Genomic DNA, 19,058 nt, shown 5'->3' with positions numbered 1-19,058 from the left:
TATATCCATTTTACATGTCGTTTAACTAGTCACTCTTCAAATTTCTTGAAAAACATGGCTTAGCTTTTATTAGCAGGACTGGAACTAGCAACTGATTTTGAGGAAAGGATTTGTGTTGTGTAATCCAGTAACAGTAACAAGTAATATTTGTTGAACACTTATGTGTCATGTACTGTTCAGCAGTTTACATGCACTACTTTAAATTGACCTTCACCCCCCGCCTCGTGAAATAGGTACTTTTATCATCTGTATTTTAATGAGGAATAATCTGCTTTCTGGTAATAGGCATGAAGAAGTCAGTGGTAATGATCCAAAAGGATCATAATCAGAAAGTATGAATGGTGGCATACTCCCAAATGGGGGCTGTAGAAGACCTGGTGAGAGGGTCTGGCAGGGACAGCAGTTGGTGTCCATGTGGGTGTGCTGGTTCTAAATGGGCCAGACACAAGGCCACTGTGGGATTTGCCGCTAGAAGTCAGGACTGACCGACTGGAGCCGACAGAGGACTGTGATACGTGGGTGGGGTGTAGCACCTAGGATGCAGACTGTATTAGGACACACGGGAAAGAAACAAATTCTCTGGGTTTCACATAAATGAGACCTTAGAAGAAGTAATCAATGAGATTGTTATTTGGCGTCTGTTGCGTTCAGCTATGACTGGATCAGCCAGGCTTCGACTAGCTTTAACAGGTGATCAGTATAGCAGGCAGCTCACTCATTCAGCACATATTTATTTAATGTAAACTGCATGTCAAGTACAGTTCTAAATTCTGAGAAACATAAAGGAATAAAACCCCAAAGAAACACTGCCTTTAATGGAGCTTATGGACAAATAGGGATATTTAGGTAATAAGCACAATAAATGAAATATTTTTCTATGGAGAAAAACAGAACACAAATATGGAGGGTAAGGAGTATTGAGTGGTGGCAAGGGGCAGTTTAAGATTTTAAATTGGGTTCTCAGAAGAGGCTTCATCAGCAAGGTGATGATGAAGTCAAGATTTCAGGAAAAAAGGAATGGGCCCTGCATCTACTTGTGGGCAGAGCAGACTGGACATGGGGTAAGCTTTAGGGCAAGGACATGCCTTCTTGTGTATCAGAGGAGTAGTGTGGATGCCAGTTCCTGGACCCAAGAAGCCAAAGGGAGATGAGCAGGTGAGTTCAGTGAGGTACCATGAGGTCCTCATGGACCATTACAAGGACCTTGGTTTATGCTCCATGTAAAATGGGGAGCCACTGGAGAATTTTGGGCAAAAGAGAGACATGATCAATTTGAAATATGCTGTATTTTAAAAGTATACATCTGGCTGCAGTATTGAAAATTAACTATAAGGGCTCAATAATAAGCTTGCTAATTTGCTCCAGTCGTGTCTAACTCATCTCACACACTAGCAAAATAGTGCTCAAAAGTCTCCAAGCCAGGCTTCAACAGTTTGTGAATCATGAACTTCCAAACAGATGTTCAAGCTGGATTTAGAAAAGGCAGAAAAACCAGAGATCAACTTGCCAACATCTGTTGGATCATTGAAAAAGCAAGAGAGTTCCAGAAAAAAAACAACTACTTCTGCGTTATTGACTATGCCAAAGTCTTTGACTGTGTCAATCACAACAAACTGGAAAATTCTGAAAGAGATGGGAATACCAGACCACCTGACCTGCCTCCTGAGAAATCTGTATGCAGATAAGGAAAGAACAGTTAGAACTGGACATGGAACAACAGACTGATTCCAAATCAGGAAAGGAGTATGTCAAGGCTGTATATTGTCACCCTGCTTATTTAACTTATATGCAGAGTACATCATGAGAAACACTGGGCTGGATGAAGCACAAGCTGGAATCAAGATTGACAGGAGAAATATCAATAACCTCAGATATGCAGATGACACCACCCTTATATCAGAAAGTGAAGCAAAACTAAAGAGCCTCTTGATGAAAATGAAAGGTGAGGGTGAAAAAGTTGGTTTAAAACTCAACATTCAGAAAACCAAGATCGTGGCATCCAGCCCCATTACTTCATGGCAAATAGATGGGAAAACAATGGAAACAGTGGCTGACTATTTTTTTGTGCTCCCAAATCACTGCAGATGGTGACTGCAGTCTTGAAATTAAAAGACACTTTCTCCTTGGAAGGGAAGTTATGACCAATCTAGACAGCATATTGGAAAGCAGAGATATTGCCAACAAAGGTCCATCTAGTCAGTTATGGCTTTTCCAGTAGTCATGTATGGATGTGAGAGTTGAACTACAAAGAAAGCTGAGGGCCAAAGAATTGATGCTTTTGAACTGTGGTGTTGGAGAAGACTCTTGAGTCCCTTGAACTGCAAGGAGATCCAACCAGTCCATCCTAAAGGAAATCAGTCCTGAATATTCATTGGAAGGACTGATATTGAAGCTGAAGCTCCAGTACATTGGCCACCTGATGCAAAGAGCTGACTCATTTGAAAAGACCCTGATGCTGGGAAAGATTGAGGGCAGGAGGAGAAGGGGATGACAGAGGATGAGATGGTTGTATGGCATTACCTACTCAATGGACATGAGTTTGAGTAATCTCCAGGAGTTGGTGATGGACAGGGAGGCCTGGCGTGCTGCAGTCCATGAGGTCACAAAGAGTCGGACATGACTGAGCGACTGAACTGAACTGAACTGTCTGACTCTTTGAGACCCCCTGGAGTGTAGCCCTCCAGATTCCTCTGTCCATGGGATTCTCCAGGCAAGAATACTGGTGTGGATTGCCATTTTGTCCTCCAGGGGATCTTTCCGACCACAGATTGAACCCACGTCTCTTATGTCTCCTGCATTGGCAGACGGGTTCTTTACCACTGGCGCCATCTGGGAAGGAACCCAAGAATGAACTTAGCAGAGGCTATTACAGTAATTCAAGTGTGAGATTTTCTTGTCTTAGATTGCCATGATGGTAGCAGTGATGATCAGATTCTGGATATATTTTAAAGGCAGTAAGATACAAGGTATGAAATAAATTGAAAATATAAGATTACTCCAACATTTTTGATCTGAGCATTTGGCATGATGACATTGTCCCTGAAGTTGGCTTCAGAGTCATCAGCGTGTTTGAATCAAGATGCAGGCAGAGACCAAGTCACAGAGGCCTTTAAGTTATCATTTTCACCACAGCCCTGACATAGCTGACTGGTGACTACAGCCACCACTGTCTAAATAGTGACTAGGGTTCAGATTATAATCTATACCCAGAGTGACTGGACTTTGAGACAGTCCTGATCCTGAGGTCGTTGGTGAGGAATGGACTGGGACATAGCTGGATAAGCCTGAGATACAAATAAGTAGGTAAATAGCGTGTGAGATAAGAACCTGGCTGGATGATGACCCAAGGCCTGATAAAGCAGGAGGACACAAAACCTGCGGAGAAGCAGAACCTCCCAAAGGCAAGTGTTAAGCAGTCCTATATGCTGATCTGGTGAAGGAAAGACAACAACTGGGAAGGCATTTGTTGGGACCTCACTTTCTTGAGAGATCACTGTGGATCATATGTGTGGAGGAGTAGGAGATGTACGGCATTTTCAACAACAGGGAATGTGGAGGGAGCAGAGTGGGGCTGGAAAAAGGAAGGCAGAGAGTGTTGAGATCAAACTGTAAAGGTCCTTCAGTCCGGCTTTGTGAGTATGGATAGTGGGAGGTCATGAAATGTTTCTGAGTGATACCATCACATCTGTTCTTGCACATATTAACATTTTGTTGGTTAGTTAAAATGTAGAGGGAAATATAAGTAGGTTATAACAGATGTTGGTAAAAGCTCACCAAGAGGCTGATAATGGCCCAGAGCTGAAGATGTCTTCTTGAAATGAGAATATATTATACCTTCAATTTCTTGTAGAGGTAGAATACTATAACTACTTAATTCAGTATCTTAAGGAAGGTGATTTGGGAGAGTTATTTTTAAATGTCCTAACTATTTGATTTTAAGTCAATAAAATTTATTTCTAAATAAAAAGTTACAACTATATACTACACTATATATAGTTTATATGTATCTATTAAATCCTTGTTAAGTTCAGGACACTCTACTAGGTCATAGAAATGGAAAAAGAAATGCTTCAAGTGGTTTAGTGGTTTAGAGTTTAGTATTTGGGGGATGTGCTAAAAGATTTATGGGAGATTTACAGATAAGAACTTGAGGGTATTGGCCATTATGTGAGTGACCTATGTGTTACAAAGGGTCTGGATTTTTTTCCACCTTTTTTACTCTATGTATCAGAGTATTATAGAGATACTTCTTAAAGTTTCAAAGTAGAAAAATATTTTGCCAAAATATTTATTGGCAGACAGGGATTACTAGTTCAACGAATATATAGAATAAAGGTTTATTTTTTCTTATTATCAGAGTATACATATTCCTTATAGAAAATATGGGGAAAATACAAGAAAGAGTTAAGAAAATAAAAATTAGGTATTTTCTTCCCTCTAAGATATAAGTAGATGGACAGGAAAGTACACGTGCACCCAAGTGTGTATTTTATATGTGTGTGTAAATCTCTTAACACCCAATATTACATCTTTGACATAGAATGTTCATATGTGATATACTTGAGATCATACTTGAAATTAAGTGTAACAATTTGCCTCCTGACTTTTCCACTTAGGACTTTTCCATAATAAAATACTTGCTTTCCTGTGCCGATAAGCAGTGGCATAGAATGAGGGCAGTGAAGGGTGCCTGGGTGCAGGTAATAAGGAAGTTCACTGCCTCTTGGGAATTTGAAAACAGTAATAAGACTGACTAAGAGGCAGTCTGCCTTTTATGACACAGTGCTCTGGCAGTTGTAAATAATATCAGTGATAATGTCCCGTTTCTCACCGGGGCAGCCGCTGCTGTAGGCGGGGTGGGTCCTTCTGTCTAGATCTGTCCCCACCCTCCTCCCACTCTGTACATCCGTGCTGATATGATGAGAATCCCAGGAACATTCCTTTAGAAATGAAGAAAGCCTCATCACCGTCTTTGTGTAATTATTGGCTACTCAATAAGCACTCTCGAAGCTTTAAAAGCAGAGAAATCAGTAAGTGTACATTTTCTTTCTAAACTTTGTTTCAGGCTGTATTAGTGTCTTGTTAATCATCACCTATCAATTTCCCCCAGTAAGTCAAATGACTGTTTTAAGCAAGTAAATAAATGTGAGCATGCAGAAACATTGCCATTTGGCTAAATATCAATCCGATATGTGCTCCTGGAAAATCCATAATCGTGGAAAACAATCAGTGTCTTTGTCACAGTAGCAGTCATAATCAAGCCGCCTGAAATTCAAGAATGGTTACTTAAAAAAAAAAAAAGAAAAGAATATGAACCCGGTGACCAGGTAGCCTTTTTACTATGAGCAGTTGGAAATTTGAAGAAGCCTCAAAGGTCAAAGTCACCTAACTGATTAGTAACCCTCAGGACAAATTGTCTTCAGGTGTCTTGATTCCATTCCCAAACGCTTACATCCTGGATTGCTTCTCTACTGGGAAGGAGCACTAAATTTGTTCCTGACTTTAATACTCTCTAGCATTTATTGACTGGTACGTGCCCGGCAGTATGGTAAGCTCTTTATATGGATTGACATTTATATTCACAGGAGCTCTCTCAGATAGGTACCTCTGTTGCCTCCTTTCATGGGTGAAGAACAAAGAGATTAATAACTTTTTACTAGGATTTGAAGTAGGAAAGGCGATGCTGGAACTTGAACCCAGACAGAGCACCTAATAGTCCTTGCCTATTGGTACGGGGCAAACCACTGAATTCTCAGGACACTTTTGTGCAGGTCTTATTACGGTTGGGTCTTGATGATCTACCTGATAGAGTCCAGGTGGACAAACATGGCATATACGAGGCTCCTCCTGTGGAAGGCGGCTCCTGCTCACCTTTGCCCTTTATCTCCTTCCTCTTCCCTCCCCTCACCTGACTCTGCAGGGTTACAGCTCTGACTTTCTGCAGGCTTTCCAAGGCAGCTGATTGTGTCCTGATTTTCTACATGATTATTCTCCTCTGTGGAGCCTCCCTGGGCTTATTCTTTGCCTCCCATTCATCTTTTAAAATCCTTGTTCAGTTTTACTTGCTAAGTTGAGCTCTGATCAGTTCCCTCAGCAGACTTGGATTGGTCAGTTGCCCTATGATATTGTCACTTTGATGCTTGTCCTTTGGATTTTAGATGAGCTGTGTTCTCCACTCTTGTCATAGTGCTCAGGGTTCTTCACCCATTGTTTTCTTCTTCTTCTTTTTTTTTTTTTAAGCGTGGTATTTCTTTGTTTAAAATTGATTTCTACGAATCTTTTTCACCATCTGTGAATTCTTTGGGGCTCCCCAGGTAGCTCGGTGGTAAAGAACCCGCCTCCCCATGCAGGAGATGCAGGTTTGATCCTTGGGTTGGGAAGATCCCTGGAGTAGAAATGGAAACCCACTCCGTTTCCTTGCCTGGAGAATCCCATGGACAGAAGAGCATGACAGGCTACACAGAGTTGGACACGGCTGAGTGACTGAGCGCTCATGCACGGGTGAATTTTTTGTCAGATACATGTCTGCAGCTTGCAGTCATTGCGGCTCATAGTCCATGGGTTCGCAAAGGACACGACTGACCATGCACACACACACACCTTTGGGTCTGCAAATCCTTCTGGTATTGATTTATATGTATCATGAAGTCAGGGTCCATTTTGGGTTTTGTAGAAATAGTATCAAGTTGACCTAGCAGCATTTATCATCCCTTCCATGTGTAACTGCAGTACCACTATTGCCATTCAGACATTAGTATACTTTTGCTGTATTCTATTCCATGGATCTATCCCTAACTTTGTTCCAAGACGACAGTGTTTTAGTTTTTATACCTTTATATTAAATGTCTCTATGTGGTAGCATTACATCCTCTAGTTTTATTTTCCTTCAATATTGCCTTGAAAGTGAAGTCACTCAATCGTTTCCGACTCTTTGTGACCCCATGGACTGTAGCCTACCAGGCTCCTCTGTCCATGGAATTTTCCAGGCAAGAGTACTGGAATGGGTTGCCATTTCCTTCTCCAGGGGATCTTCCCAACCCAGGGATTGAACCCGGGTCTCCCACATTGCAGGCAGACGCTTTACCGTCTGAGCCACCAGGGAAGCCACCCAATATTGCCTCAGTTATTCTAAATCCTTGGCTTCTCTGTAGGAATTTTAGAATCCTTTTATCAATTAAAAAAAAAAAATCTGAGCTTTTGATTGGGATTATATTGCATCTACATACTGTTTGAACAGAATTAAACTTCACAATACTGAATCTTCCAATTCATGAGTGAGGTCTATTCCTCCATTTATTTAGTTATAAATACATTCTTTCAGTGGGATTTTGTAGTTTTCTATATATAGGTATTACATATCATTTGATTTATTAGCTGTTGTTGCTTTTTGATCATATTCAAAATGATATTTTATTCTAATTTTTCCTTTGCTTGTGTATAGAAATACATGTATTTTTTGTACTTTAACCTTGGATTCAATGACTTGATAAATTCATTTATTAATTCCAATAGTTTATATATAGACTATTTGGACTTTCTAGGTATATCATCATGTCTGTAACTAATGCTAGTTTTATTTTCCCTTTTACAATCCATTTAACTTTTATATTTTTTGAGTACCTCATTACATTGCTAGGGCTTCTTTTACAATGTTGAATATGACATGAAATATAAACAGCACTTTCTGTGAAATTTTTTAAAATAAAATATCACTATATTTGTAAAGTCAGCTGACTTTTATTGTTGCTTATTTAGAGATAATATATCTTTTTTCCATATCTGCTTTTAAGAATTTATTTTCATTTCTGTAACTTTAATATTATGTAACTGAGTGAGTACTTATTTTTAAATTTTTTTCTTAGTAAAGCTTCTCTAATCTGTGTTGTGTCTGTCTGCTCTTTAGGAAGTATCTCAGCTAGCATCTGCTCAAATGTTGATCTCTATCCTATTTCTATTCCTATCCCAGGAATTCTAATTGCTGGTATTAATTTGTATGTTTTTAAATTTTTGTTTATTTAAGTATAACCTGTATATATTTTATATTCATTTTTGTGTTTTCCATCATTTTATCTCTTCCATCATTTCATCATTTTATACAGAGAGATAAATGTTTTCTATGTAGGTATCTTTAAGTCAATAATCCTTTCTTTGAGGATTATTTATTGTTAAACTCAACTGTTGAATTCTTAATTTTGGTATTGGTATTTTTCACCCATATAATTGTTGTTATTGTTGCTTAGTCGCTCAGTCTTGTCTGACTCTGTGTGACCCTATGACTGTAGCCAACCAGGCTCCTCTGTCCATGGGATTTCTCAGGCGAGAATACTGGAGTGGGTTGCCATTTGCTTCTCCAGGGGATCTTCCTGATGCAGGGATTGAACCCACATCTCCCGTATAACCCTTGAATGCCTCAGTGAGTTATTTCAGAGTCTGTCTCTGTAACGCCAGTGATCTGGATCACTGTACATCTTTCTCTGTTATCTGTCTGTTTTTCCTCTTGGTGTTTTTGGTCCTTTGTTTGCATCCTTTCACCTCCTTGGAAATTGTTTTGATTGAATGCTGTCTATTTAGTACGAAAAGATGCAGAAGCAATCTCCATTAAAGAGGACTTAGTTTTCTTTAAACTGACAGTTGAAGTAAGAGTAAATCAACCTATTCCATAGCGACGGAAGTATGAGGATGACATTTACTCTGACACACAGTGGGCTGTTCAGTTTTCATTTACTTCTAGAGTAACTCTTCTGGGATTTCGCTGGAGGTATTTACAGGAGCCTCTTTTTCTTGGAAGAATCTCAACTCCAATTTTTGTCTTCATAATGTGATTGTCAAAAGCTCTCTTAAACTCTACCCGCTTATCAGCTTTCTTCCCTCCCTGTGAGCAATCTAAGATTGCGGGAGTGTCTTTAGGGCAATAACTGCGTGGAATCCTGGGTTCACTTTGCTGTGATTCTCTGTTCTCTGCTATCCGGTGTCCTAAAGTCCTTTCTGCGTTGGTGGTGTGAGAGCCCAGTGTTGCTTTCTCCATAGTTCTGAAATTGCTGCAAGCACTTCACCACAGCTCACTGCCGTTACTGCCCTTCTCTGTGAAAAGTGGCAGGAAACACTCCATTTCCTCTTGTTTCTCCTTTATCTCTGATTTTGGCTCCACAAATCCTGTCTACCTTTATTTTTGTTTTTCAGCCCTTATTGTCTCCAGTAAGAAATTTGGTCTAGCACAAGCTATCAAAGTCTTGTATCAGAGGACTGCCTTTCACTTAATTTAAAATGAATTGGTATCATTAAATATCACAGAGTCTATCTGCATGCGAATTGAAGAAAAACATTTATGCATATCTTAGATATGTATTTATAGAGTTAAAAATGAAACTAAAGGGTAAAGTTATCACTATTTTAAAGTTTCGAGAAGTTGTTTAAAATTTGTCTACTACTTAAATATAGTTATTACTCATTCAGTGAATCAGTTAAAGACTTTTTATTTTACTCTTATTTTAAGAATTTCCAACATGTTTATGGACAGAAACCATCCTGTATCTTATTTTTCCTCTGCATGCCTTACTTTCCAACATTTTTCCACACAGTACACGTCATCAAGATCATTATTTCAACCATCATCTTCATAGTTTCATCTATTTAAGCTACAAATGATGCAGTCTTATGTTTAAAATACTACTTAAAATAGTATACAAGTGCAAATAAGTTTATGTATAGTTGTTCTATCTGTGCAAGGATAGATGTTCATGTTTACATATGTTTTATATGTGCATACTTTTCATTTCTTCATGTTTAAAATCTTAACGCATATTGCTTAAGCTGCTTAACTCTATGGGAAATTTAATAGAATTTAAGTGCTCTTAGGTTTAAAGCCTTAAAAGAAACCTCTGTGTGTATCTTTTTAAAATGGCTTTATAAACTTTATAAATATCGTGTATAATAATATATTATTTAATAGTGATGTTTACATACACATTTTATACATGAAACTTTTATATTTTAACCATTTCTGTTAAACTTAATTTTTTAAAATATTCTGTTTTTGATTTTGTCTGTGCTGCACAACTTGTGGGATCTTAGTTCCCTGACCAGGGATTGAAGTTGGGGCCACAACAGTGAAAGCGCAGAGTCCTAACTACTGATCTACCAGGGAACTACCTAAACATTTTTAAACAAAAATATATAATGCCAGAATCTATTCAAAGTATCAAGAGGAAAGAACTGCCCCAAGTGAAAACAAATACAATGATTTTATAGCATTATATTCATCAAAAGTTATAGTATAGAAAGCATAAGGTTTGGGAAAATTTTTTCAGATGTATGTTCATTTCATCTTTTTTCAGAAAATGTCTGCCATGTTCAAACAATAAATGTACTCATTGAGCAAAGCACGCAGGCCTTTTTCTCTTTCTATGTTAAATTTCAAAGAGTTTATTTCTGTTAACAATCCAATTTGGAAAACCATGCAACTTGCTTCTATAATAAAAGGTTGTCACGTCAGCTGCCTTTTAATGTGCTTGTAAAAGTAGACCCGTTTTGATTCAGTCATCAGAGCTTTCATGATTTATTTCCATAGTTTCACAGTAGCGGAATCCCTGGAGCTCAGTCACAGGTTTCCCAGAGCTTAGTTTCACATTAACGTGTGTGTCCACACTGTTTTATTTTTAATGGTAAGACCAAATAAATTGAGAGCCCAAATAATCATTTTAAAATAACACTTCAGGAAGTGTGACCCAAGGAATGCACTCACTGATTACACATGTGAAATTCTCCCCTCAACCCCAGAAGTAGAAAAAGTCTCTGTTTTTGATTTCCTAGTTACTGCCAAAGAAACTGCTTACAGATTGCTGTGACCTATGTCACCATATATTCAACTCATGCAATCACCATAATAAAGAAGGGGTGACAGGATAATTTTTTAAATTATTTTATTGGAGTTTAGTTGCTTTACAAAATTGCGTTAGTCTCTATTGTACAGCAAAGTGAACCAGCCACACACATACACATACTCCCTCCTTGCTGAATTTCCTTCTTGTTCAGACCAGCACAGAGCACTGCATTCCCTGTCCTGGACAGTAGGTTCTCGTTCATTACCTCTTCTGTGTATGGAATCAGTAATGTGTATGTGTCAATCCCAATCTCCCACTCCTCCCACTTCCCCTCCCCCTTGAGCATCCATATATTTCTTCTCTGCATCGGTATCTCTATTTCTGCTTTGCAAATAAGGTCATCTGTACCATCTTTCTAGATTACACATATACCCGTTAATATACAATATTTGGTTTTCTCTTTATGACTTACTTCACTCTGTATGGTACCCTCTCAGTCCATCCATGTCTCTGCAAATGACCCAGTATCTCTCTTTGTTTATGGACTGAGTGGCATCCATGGGATAGATGTACTACATCTTTATCCCTTCCTCTGTTGATGGATGCTTAAGTTGCTTCCTTGTCCTGGCTGTTGTAAATTTAGTGCTGCAGTGAACACTATGGTGCATGTATCATTTTGAATTATGGCATTTTCTGGATATATGCCCCAGAGTGGAATTACTAGGTAATATAGTAGCTATGTGTTTAGTTTTTTAAGGAACCTCCATACTCCTCTCCATGGCGGCTGTTTACACTCCCACCAACAGTGCCTGAGGGTTCCCTTTTCTCCACACTTACTCCAGAATTTCTTGAATGGGGCTTAGTGTTTGAAACTGTATTGAACATCTTTACTCCTTAATCTCTAAGAACTGCTTCCCTGGATAAATCTTGGATATGAGGACTTTCCAAGTGAATCCCTTTCAACTGCTAGCTTTTCCCTGGCAGAAGTCTAATGTAGACTGTTATCTCTTCTAATCTGTTTTCTTCAGAGAGAGAGAGAAAAAAAAAAAAGAATCTATGATCTTAACTGCCCCCTGCAGTGCTATTACTTTGATTTCTATACCTTTATTTCGTATTTATGGTTATTTCTCTCTGCTTTCCAGTATGACAGACTGAGTGAGTTGCTTGCCTCCATCCTGATATCATTCTTTCTCTCATTTTTTAAATCATTACACTTCCTTAGGGAGTAGATCATCAAGTATCTCTGCATCTTTATTTCTCTCTCCTCTCATCTCTGCAGTCTGGGTCTCTGTTCCATTCCTTTCTAACCTGGTGCCTCAGAGGCCACTGGTTTTCACGTGGTTAAGACACACCAGCCGCTTTTTAACAAACCTCAGCCTCACCAACTGCTCTGTGAACACTGGTCACCTTTCCTCTCTCACCGTTGTTCACTCTGACATTCCTCTGTCTTTGTTCTGCTTCCTCCTGTCCTTTTGTAGCTCTTTCCGTCTCCTGCAAGTGAATGTTTAAAAGGTTTTAATCCCTGGGTCTGTTCTCTCTGCACGTTATCCCGTGGTGCACCTTCCCACATCCACACCTCCTCCTCTTTACAGCTCTGGTGTGGACTGTCTTCTGAATGTTGCCCTTTCATTTTTCCTGACTGTCCCACATCTTTACCTACAGGGCTCACTGGGCTTTTAGATGCAGTTGTGTCCAAAAGGGTCTATGAAGTTCACTAAACGTTTTCTCCTGTCTTCTCTCTCTGTGAGAGGCATCCTCACTTTCTCTGATGCCGAGCCCTCCTTGGAATCGCATGTGATTCATCCTCTCTCACCGCACACCTCCAGTTTTGCCATCAGGCCCTGAGGTGTGGACCTCTGCCACGTCTCCCTTCTTCTAATTCTCTCCGTTGTTACCGCCCAGGTTCTGCTCTCAACTTTCCATGGTTAATCACAATAGTCCCTCTAACTCATCTTGCTACCTAACAATTATGCTTTCTCCAGTATCCCTGCAGTCACTTGCCAGAAGGATCCACGTCATCCTTCTCTGATGACAAACCCCTGTACCTTTGCATTGCGCAAGTGCCACAGAAGTACCAATACATCCAGCATCTGCCCCGGTAGCTTTTTTTTTTTTTAATTTTTATTAGTTGGAGGCTAATCACTTTACAATATTGTAGTGGGTTTTGTCATACATTGACATGAATCAGCCATGGATTTACATGTGTTCCCCATCCCGAGCTTTGACATCTGCCATTTTCTACCTTTAAATATTCGCTTCTGCCCTTCCCTCTTCCAGAAATGCTCTTCTTCATCTCTGCCTACTAGTTCTGTATATACTTTGGGCACACCATCTTACTGTTGCCGGTGCTAACATGTCCACAACTCTTAACAGCCCTCCTTCCAAAAGTAGAGCTGAATTGCCTTCTCCTTGAGTGTGTTCTAGACTGAGTGACTCCCCTCTAATGAATAGAACATGGTAGAAGTGAGACCAAGTGACAAGTAGGATATCTTGCTTACCCCTCTCTCTGGATGATTTTTGCTCTGAGAGAAGTCATGTACTGTGTCGTGAGGCCCCTCAGCAGTTTATACAGAGGCCCGTGGGGCCAGGAACCAAGACCTCCTACAACTGATGTGTGAATGAACCCCCGTGGGAGCAGATACTCCTCAGCCAGCCTCCGATGACTGCGACCTTGGCTCGGAGTCAGAACCACCCAGCTAACTTAATGCTGTCACATTCTTCACCCACACTAACTGTGAGATAATTGATGTTTGTTGTGTGAAGCCACTGCCTTTTAGAGATAATTCTCTATTCAGCATTAGATAACTATTGTAAGAAGCCTGATATCAACTAGGGAGATGAGATTACGTCTGAGAATTCTTTTGATTTATACCAATGACGTGTTCCTTGACACAGACTATTCCTATTATAGTTATTTGTTAATCCATTTTATAGTTGATGTATTAGGACACATTTTTACAAGTCTAAACTGTTTAATAATATGCAGAATGCATATTATGTTTAATAACTATGCCAAATGTGTCAGCACTTATAACATGAACCAAATTTCTGATATCAGTCAGTTCAGTAACTTAACACTTTATATCTTGGTTCTAGAGATGATCTTTGCCAAATCAGCTGCTGGTTGTTAAAAGACATTCTCAGCATCACATTTCACATTTCCAGCAATGATGTATGCCCGACATCTATGGACCAATTAAAATGTTACGCTTCTACTAAATCAGGTTATATACAGAGTCAATTTCTAAATTAAATTGAAGGTCAAATATCTGAACAAAATGATGCAGATGGAAAGTGACTTTTTATTAAAAAAATCCTTCTAAAGTTTAGCATGTAGGATTCTCCTTTGATAATATTTATGTGAAGAGAAATACAAGGAACCTTCAGAGTCCTTTCTCGTGCACATGTGAATATATGTGAGGCCTCAGTATTTATTCCTGTGATCATCCTGCTCCTCTCCATTCTGGAAGTGGTTTGCCATTCAAATTACTTTAAGTGATGCAAGTGCTAAAAAATAATTGGTTTCGTGTCACCTTATTTGAACCTTAATCAATATGTTTTACAGTGGTTGGAAAACTGTACTGCTTAATTATTCCATGAAGGAGAATGTGTTTTTCCATTTGGATGCTTACATTTGTCTGTTAGTTTGGGGGTTAATTTAAGGGTGAGAGAGCAGAGTTTCTTCCTGGCTCATATTTAATAGTGTGTCTTCTGCACTTGAATCCTGTAAGTGCTGTGGTGGATGCAGCCAGTGACCTCCAGTCCATTGATTTAAATGACTTTCCCAGTGTCCCATATCTAAATTCATGAAGCAACAGATCTGCCCAGAATTTACAAACTCCAGGTCCTAGAAGCAATTTTCCTGCCCCCCCCCCCCACCCCATAGATGGTATATGTAGTCTACATGGATACCAATGAGTTTCTTGATTTTGTTTAGGACAATAATCATTAGATAAATTGGGGAAATATAATCTACCTTCTGTAACATATCATATTTGTGATGTCTGCCAATAAAAAAATGCACATATGCCCAAAATGGTATAAATACGATATAGTTTATGCAGGTGTCTTATATTTGAGAGAACATATTTGAGGAGATTTTATTTAGAAATATGTGTCATCTTAGGGAACGTAAGAAACAGAACTCTACAGAGGTGTGCCTTAGAAAAGCACATCTGGTGTTTGAATTAACATTTTTGTTCTTTACTAGAATAGAATACAAAACCTGTATCTCCAGTTTTCAATAGATGACATATTAGAAAGATTAGTAGACCCTTGGAATTGGGCTGCTAGTGAAAAATGGCTTTGGCCAGAAAACTATTGGGAATAAGCAGGGTAAAATCTGGTATGATACCTTTCAGAAAGAAACTTCAGAATATGCAAATGTATTTGGCAGCTTAGGGCAGGGATCATGAACATGGGGCATGAGCCCTGGGTCCCAACTGCCTGGCATTCAAACTCAGCTATCACCTAGCCTTTGCTATGTGTTAGGTCTGATGCTACATGCCTGAAAGACTGTTATTTCATCCTTGAAAAGACTCTGGGGTATGCTTTATTTTCCCATTTTTCAAATAAAGAAACTGACATTTCAAAAAGTTAAGTAATTTGACCCAGGCTAGCATGATAGTTCCAAGTCTGGAACCAAATTATTGCCAGGGCATTCATAGATACTTTATTGCCTTGGACTCTGTAACTCAGAAGGGGTGTGGGAAAACAGCCACGGTAACATCCAAAGTGTGGATGAGTGAGGATTTGAAGAGATGATCACTGCTGAGCCTGAATAGGAGAAGTTTTGGTTTGCCTGGGGCAGATGTATTCTTGGGAAGGTAAAGGGACAGATTTGATACCCCGTCAAGATCCCTTCTGTTTTTTTTTTTCATTTTAGTCTTGCAAAAACTGCTATTATACCTTATTGTGGGCTTCCCAGATGGCACCAGTGGTGAAGAATCCACCTGCCAATGCAGAAGACACTAGAGACATGGGTTCAATCCCTGGGCCAGGAAGATCCCCTGGAGAAATGAACAGCTACCCACGCCAGTGTTCTTGCCTGGAGAATGCCATGGACAGAGGAGCCTGGCGGGCTACAGTCCATGGGGTCACAAAGAGTCGAACACGCTGAGCACACTGTCCAGTCTATACTGTGTTGTCCTTCCTTGAGACTTGTACTTATCTTTTTATCATATATGTCTGTTTTTTCTGTTCTCAAGTAGATGTGCCAGCTATTGGTTCTGGCTTTTATTGTCTCAGGGCAGTTTGTGTTTAAAGATTGTTGTGCCAGAGAATTTTGACACGCACTCAAATATCAAGGCATCATATATTCTGAAAATAAACATGCCAAGTTCATGTTCATAGTTTTTGGTTGTGTGTGTTGTAAATGTTATGTGTAATGGTTGTCTCTGTTGAGAGAGGTTGCATCTAAATTAGGGAAAAATGGGCTCTTAAACCAAAACCTGAAAACATTTGTTATTGTTTAGTCTTTAAGTCATGTCTGATTCTCTGTGACCCCATGGACTGCAGCACGCCAGGCTTCCCTGTTCTCTACTGTCTCCCAGAGCTTACTCAAACTCACGTCCATTGAGTCGGTGATGCCATCCAGCCATCTCATCCTCTGTCATCTCCTTCTCCTCTTGCCCTCAATCTTACCCAGTATCAGGATCTTTTTCAGTGAATCAACTCTTCACATCAGGTGGACAAAGTATTGGAGCTTCAGCTTCAGCATCAGTCCTTCCAGAGATAAGCATGGCAAAGCCTAAAAAAAAAATCATTGGTTAAAATACTTTATTGATTGCTTAAAACTAAAGTACGTACCAACATGCTACCTTTTCAGATCTGGCTGCCTATTTATAGCACCCATCTAGAATGATGCAGAGAATCAAGAAAAAAAGAAATCAAGCCTAGAACAGCCAAAGTAGACGTGACAAATAAACAGCTTTTTGGTGGAACAGGCCTCTTAGTCCCTTGTGTGTGCGCGTGCTCAGTTGCTCAGTCAGATACAGCTCTTTGCCACCCCATGGACTACAGCCTGCCAGGCTCCTCCAGCCATGGAATTTTCCTGGCAAGAATACTAGAGTGGGTTGCCATTTCCTAATCCAGTAGAATCTTCCTGACCCAGGGAGTCCCTTATATTATACAAAATTCAAATTAGCTCTTAAATCTTTACAAACCCAGATCAGATTACAAATATTAAATTAGGACATAAGCAGCCATGCTGTCAAGAGAGAGAGAGTTAGCTTGACATCCTGATAGCAAGAGAAACACAAGAGAACCATACAAAAGAGGAGCATAAGCAAAGGCTGATAAGGCCCTAGGATACATCAACTGCCTCTGCAATCAACCTTTAATCCTGTCACTCTCTTACAGTGCTTTAAATACTATCAAATTTGAGTCATATTCAGTCTACTACTATGCTTCAGAAGTCAGGGAAGGTTTTTTTCTTTTTTTTATTAACCATTTTTAAAAATTGAAGTCTGTGGAAGCAACCTAGATGCCCATCAGCAGATGAATGGATAAGAAAGCTGTGGTACATATACACCATGGAATATTACTCAGCCATTAAAATGAATTCATTTGAATCAGTTCTAATGAGATGGATGAAACTGGAGCCCATTATACAGAGTGAAGTAAGCCAGAAAGATAAACACCAATGCAGTATACTAATGCATATATATGGAATTTAGAAAGATGGTAATGATAACCCTATATGCAAGACAGAAAAAGAGACACAGATGTATAGAACAGACTTTTGGACTCTATGGGAGAAGGTGAGGGTGGGATGATCTGAGAGAACAGCATTGAAACATGTATATTATCAAGTGTGAAACAGATCACCAGTCCAGGTTGGATGCATGAGACAAGTGCTCAGGGCTGGTGCACTGGGATGACCCAGAGGGATGGGATGGGGAGGGAGGTGGGAGGGGGGATCAGGATGGGGAACACATGTAAATCCATGGCTGATTCATGTCGATGTATGGCAAAAACCACTACAATATTGTAAAGTAATTAGCCTCCAACTAATAAAAATAAATGAAAAAAAAAAGAGGAGGGAGGGGACATAGGTATGTCTATGTCTGATTCATGTGGATGTTTGACAGAAATCAACACACTGTAAAGCAATTATCCTTCAATTAAAAATAAATACATTAAAAAAAAGAATGTCGATCAAAAAAAATTGAAGTATAGTTCATTTACAATGTTATGTTAGTTTCAGGAGTACAGCAAAGTGACTCAATTTTGTGTGTGTATACACACACACACACACACACACACACATATATATATATATATTGTTTTCCATTATAGATTATTACAAGATATTATATATATATCTTGTGTATACACACACACACACATATATAGATATATATATTGTTTTCCATTACAGATTATTACAAGATATTGTATATAGTTCCCTGTGCTACACAGTAGGTCTTTGTTGTTTCATCTGTTTTATATATGTTTGTGTATATATCAAGGGAAAATTATTCTGTATTTAAGAATGTTATCAATCTAAAATTGATAGAATAAAAACAACAAACATATTTGGGTGTTTAGTCACATTTCAGTAATTATTAGGAAAATTTACCTGGTATGAATTTATATATGTTACCCCAAATCCTTGGAAAGATCTTCCTTAATAAAAATAAGTTGTATTTGTTAAAAATTCAATGTAATTTAATATTATAGTCAAGTCTAGAGTCTAAGAAATCACGTGGAAACAGCACAGCCCAGAATAGTGTAAGGTTACTTTTGACACCATCCTGTTAGTATTTAGTGAGATGTTGTCTGTTTCCTTCCCTCTCATCTTTGTGGTTCTTATTTCTATTGCTCTTGCTTTCCTACTCGTTACTGCTCTGTTCCTTCCCAGGTCTTCTCTCTGAGACCCGGTAGGTTACTTAGTCCCATCAGCAGACCTAGGACAGCTTTACCCGGCAGGCCTGCTGCTGCACTGGGACGGGGTAACCCACCATGTGACCCGATAATAGAAAACATCGACAACAGCATCTGGAAAGTTGGGAGACCAGAGATGGACAACAGTTCTGGGTACCACAATTAATCTAAAATGATACTTGCAATCTTCTTGAGAATAAAATCCTTGATTGCATAGCTGTATATCCTGAGTAGTTTAAATGTTTTAAGTTGGAGAGCTCTTAGATATGATTAAAGTTTCTGACATGTGCTTATACATTATTGTGTTCTCTACACATAGAATATAGGGACAGAGGACTCACACATTTTTCT

General features: G+C 39.1%; 1 protein-coding gene and 1 long non-coding RNA gene across 5 annotated transcripts in view; both read left to right on the top strand.

Moving 5' to 3' along the window:
• Positions 1-19,058, top strand: part of FAM83B (family with sequence similarity 83 member B) — a 100,513-nt gene that overhangs the window by 37,445 nt on the left and 44,010 nt on the right. Inside the window, exon 1 of one of the 4 annotated variants that reach the window (XM_061146360.1) lies at positions 3,256-3,401. The exons of 1 other annotated variant lie outside the window; for it this stretch is intronic. In XM_061146360.1, the coding sequence (XP_061002343.1) occupies positions 3,336-3,401 (66 nt within the window). In that variant the 5' untranslated portion in view covers positions 3,256-3,335. Of the gene's footprint in view, positions 1-3,255; positions 3,402-4,893; positions 5,031-5,416; positions 5,530-19,058 lie in introns of those variants that run through there. 2 more of the 4 variants (XM_061146364.1, XM_061146363.1) reach the window with 2 other exon arrangements.
• On the top strand, positions 12,953-17,591 carry LOC133059362 (uncharacterized). Its single transcript, XR_009693536.1, has 3 exons — positions 12,953-13,554; positions 13,917-14,044; positions 15,706-17,591. It is a non-coding gene; the product is annotated as an uncharacterized LOC133059362 (long non-coding RNA).

This window comes from Dama dama, chromosome 7 (assembly GCF_033118175.1).
Source record: "Dama dama isolate Ldn47 chromosome 7, ASM3311817v1, whole genome shotgun sequence".
NCBI classification, from domain to species: Eukaryota; Metazoa; Chordata; class Mammalia; order Artiodactyla; family Cervidae; genus Dama; species Dama dama.
This window is presented reverse-complemented; position numbering and strand designations above follow the sequence as displayed.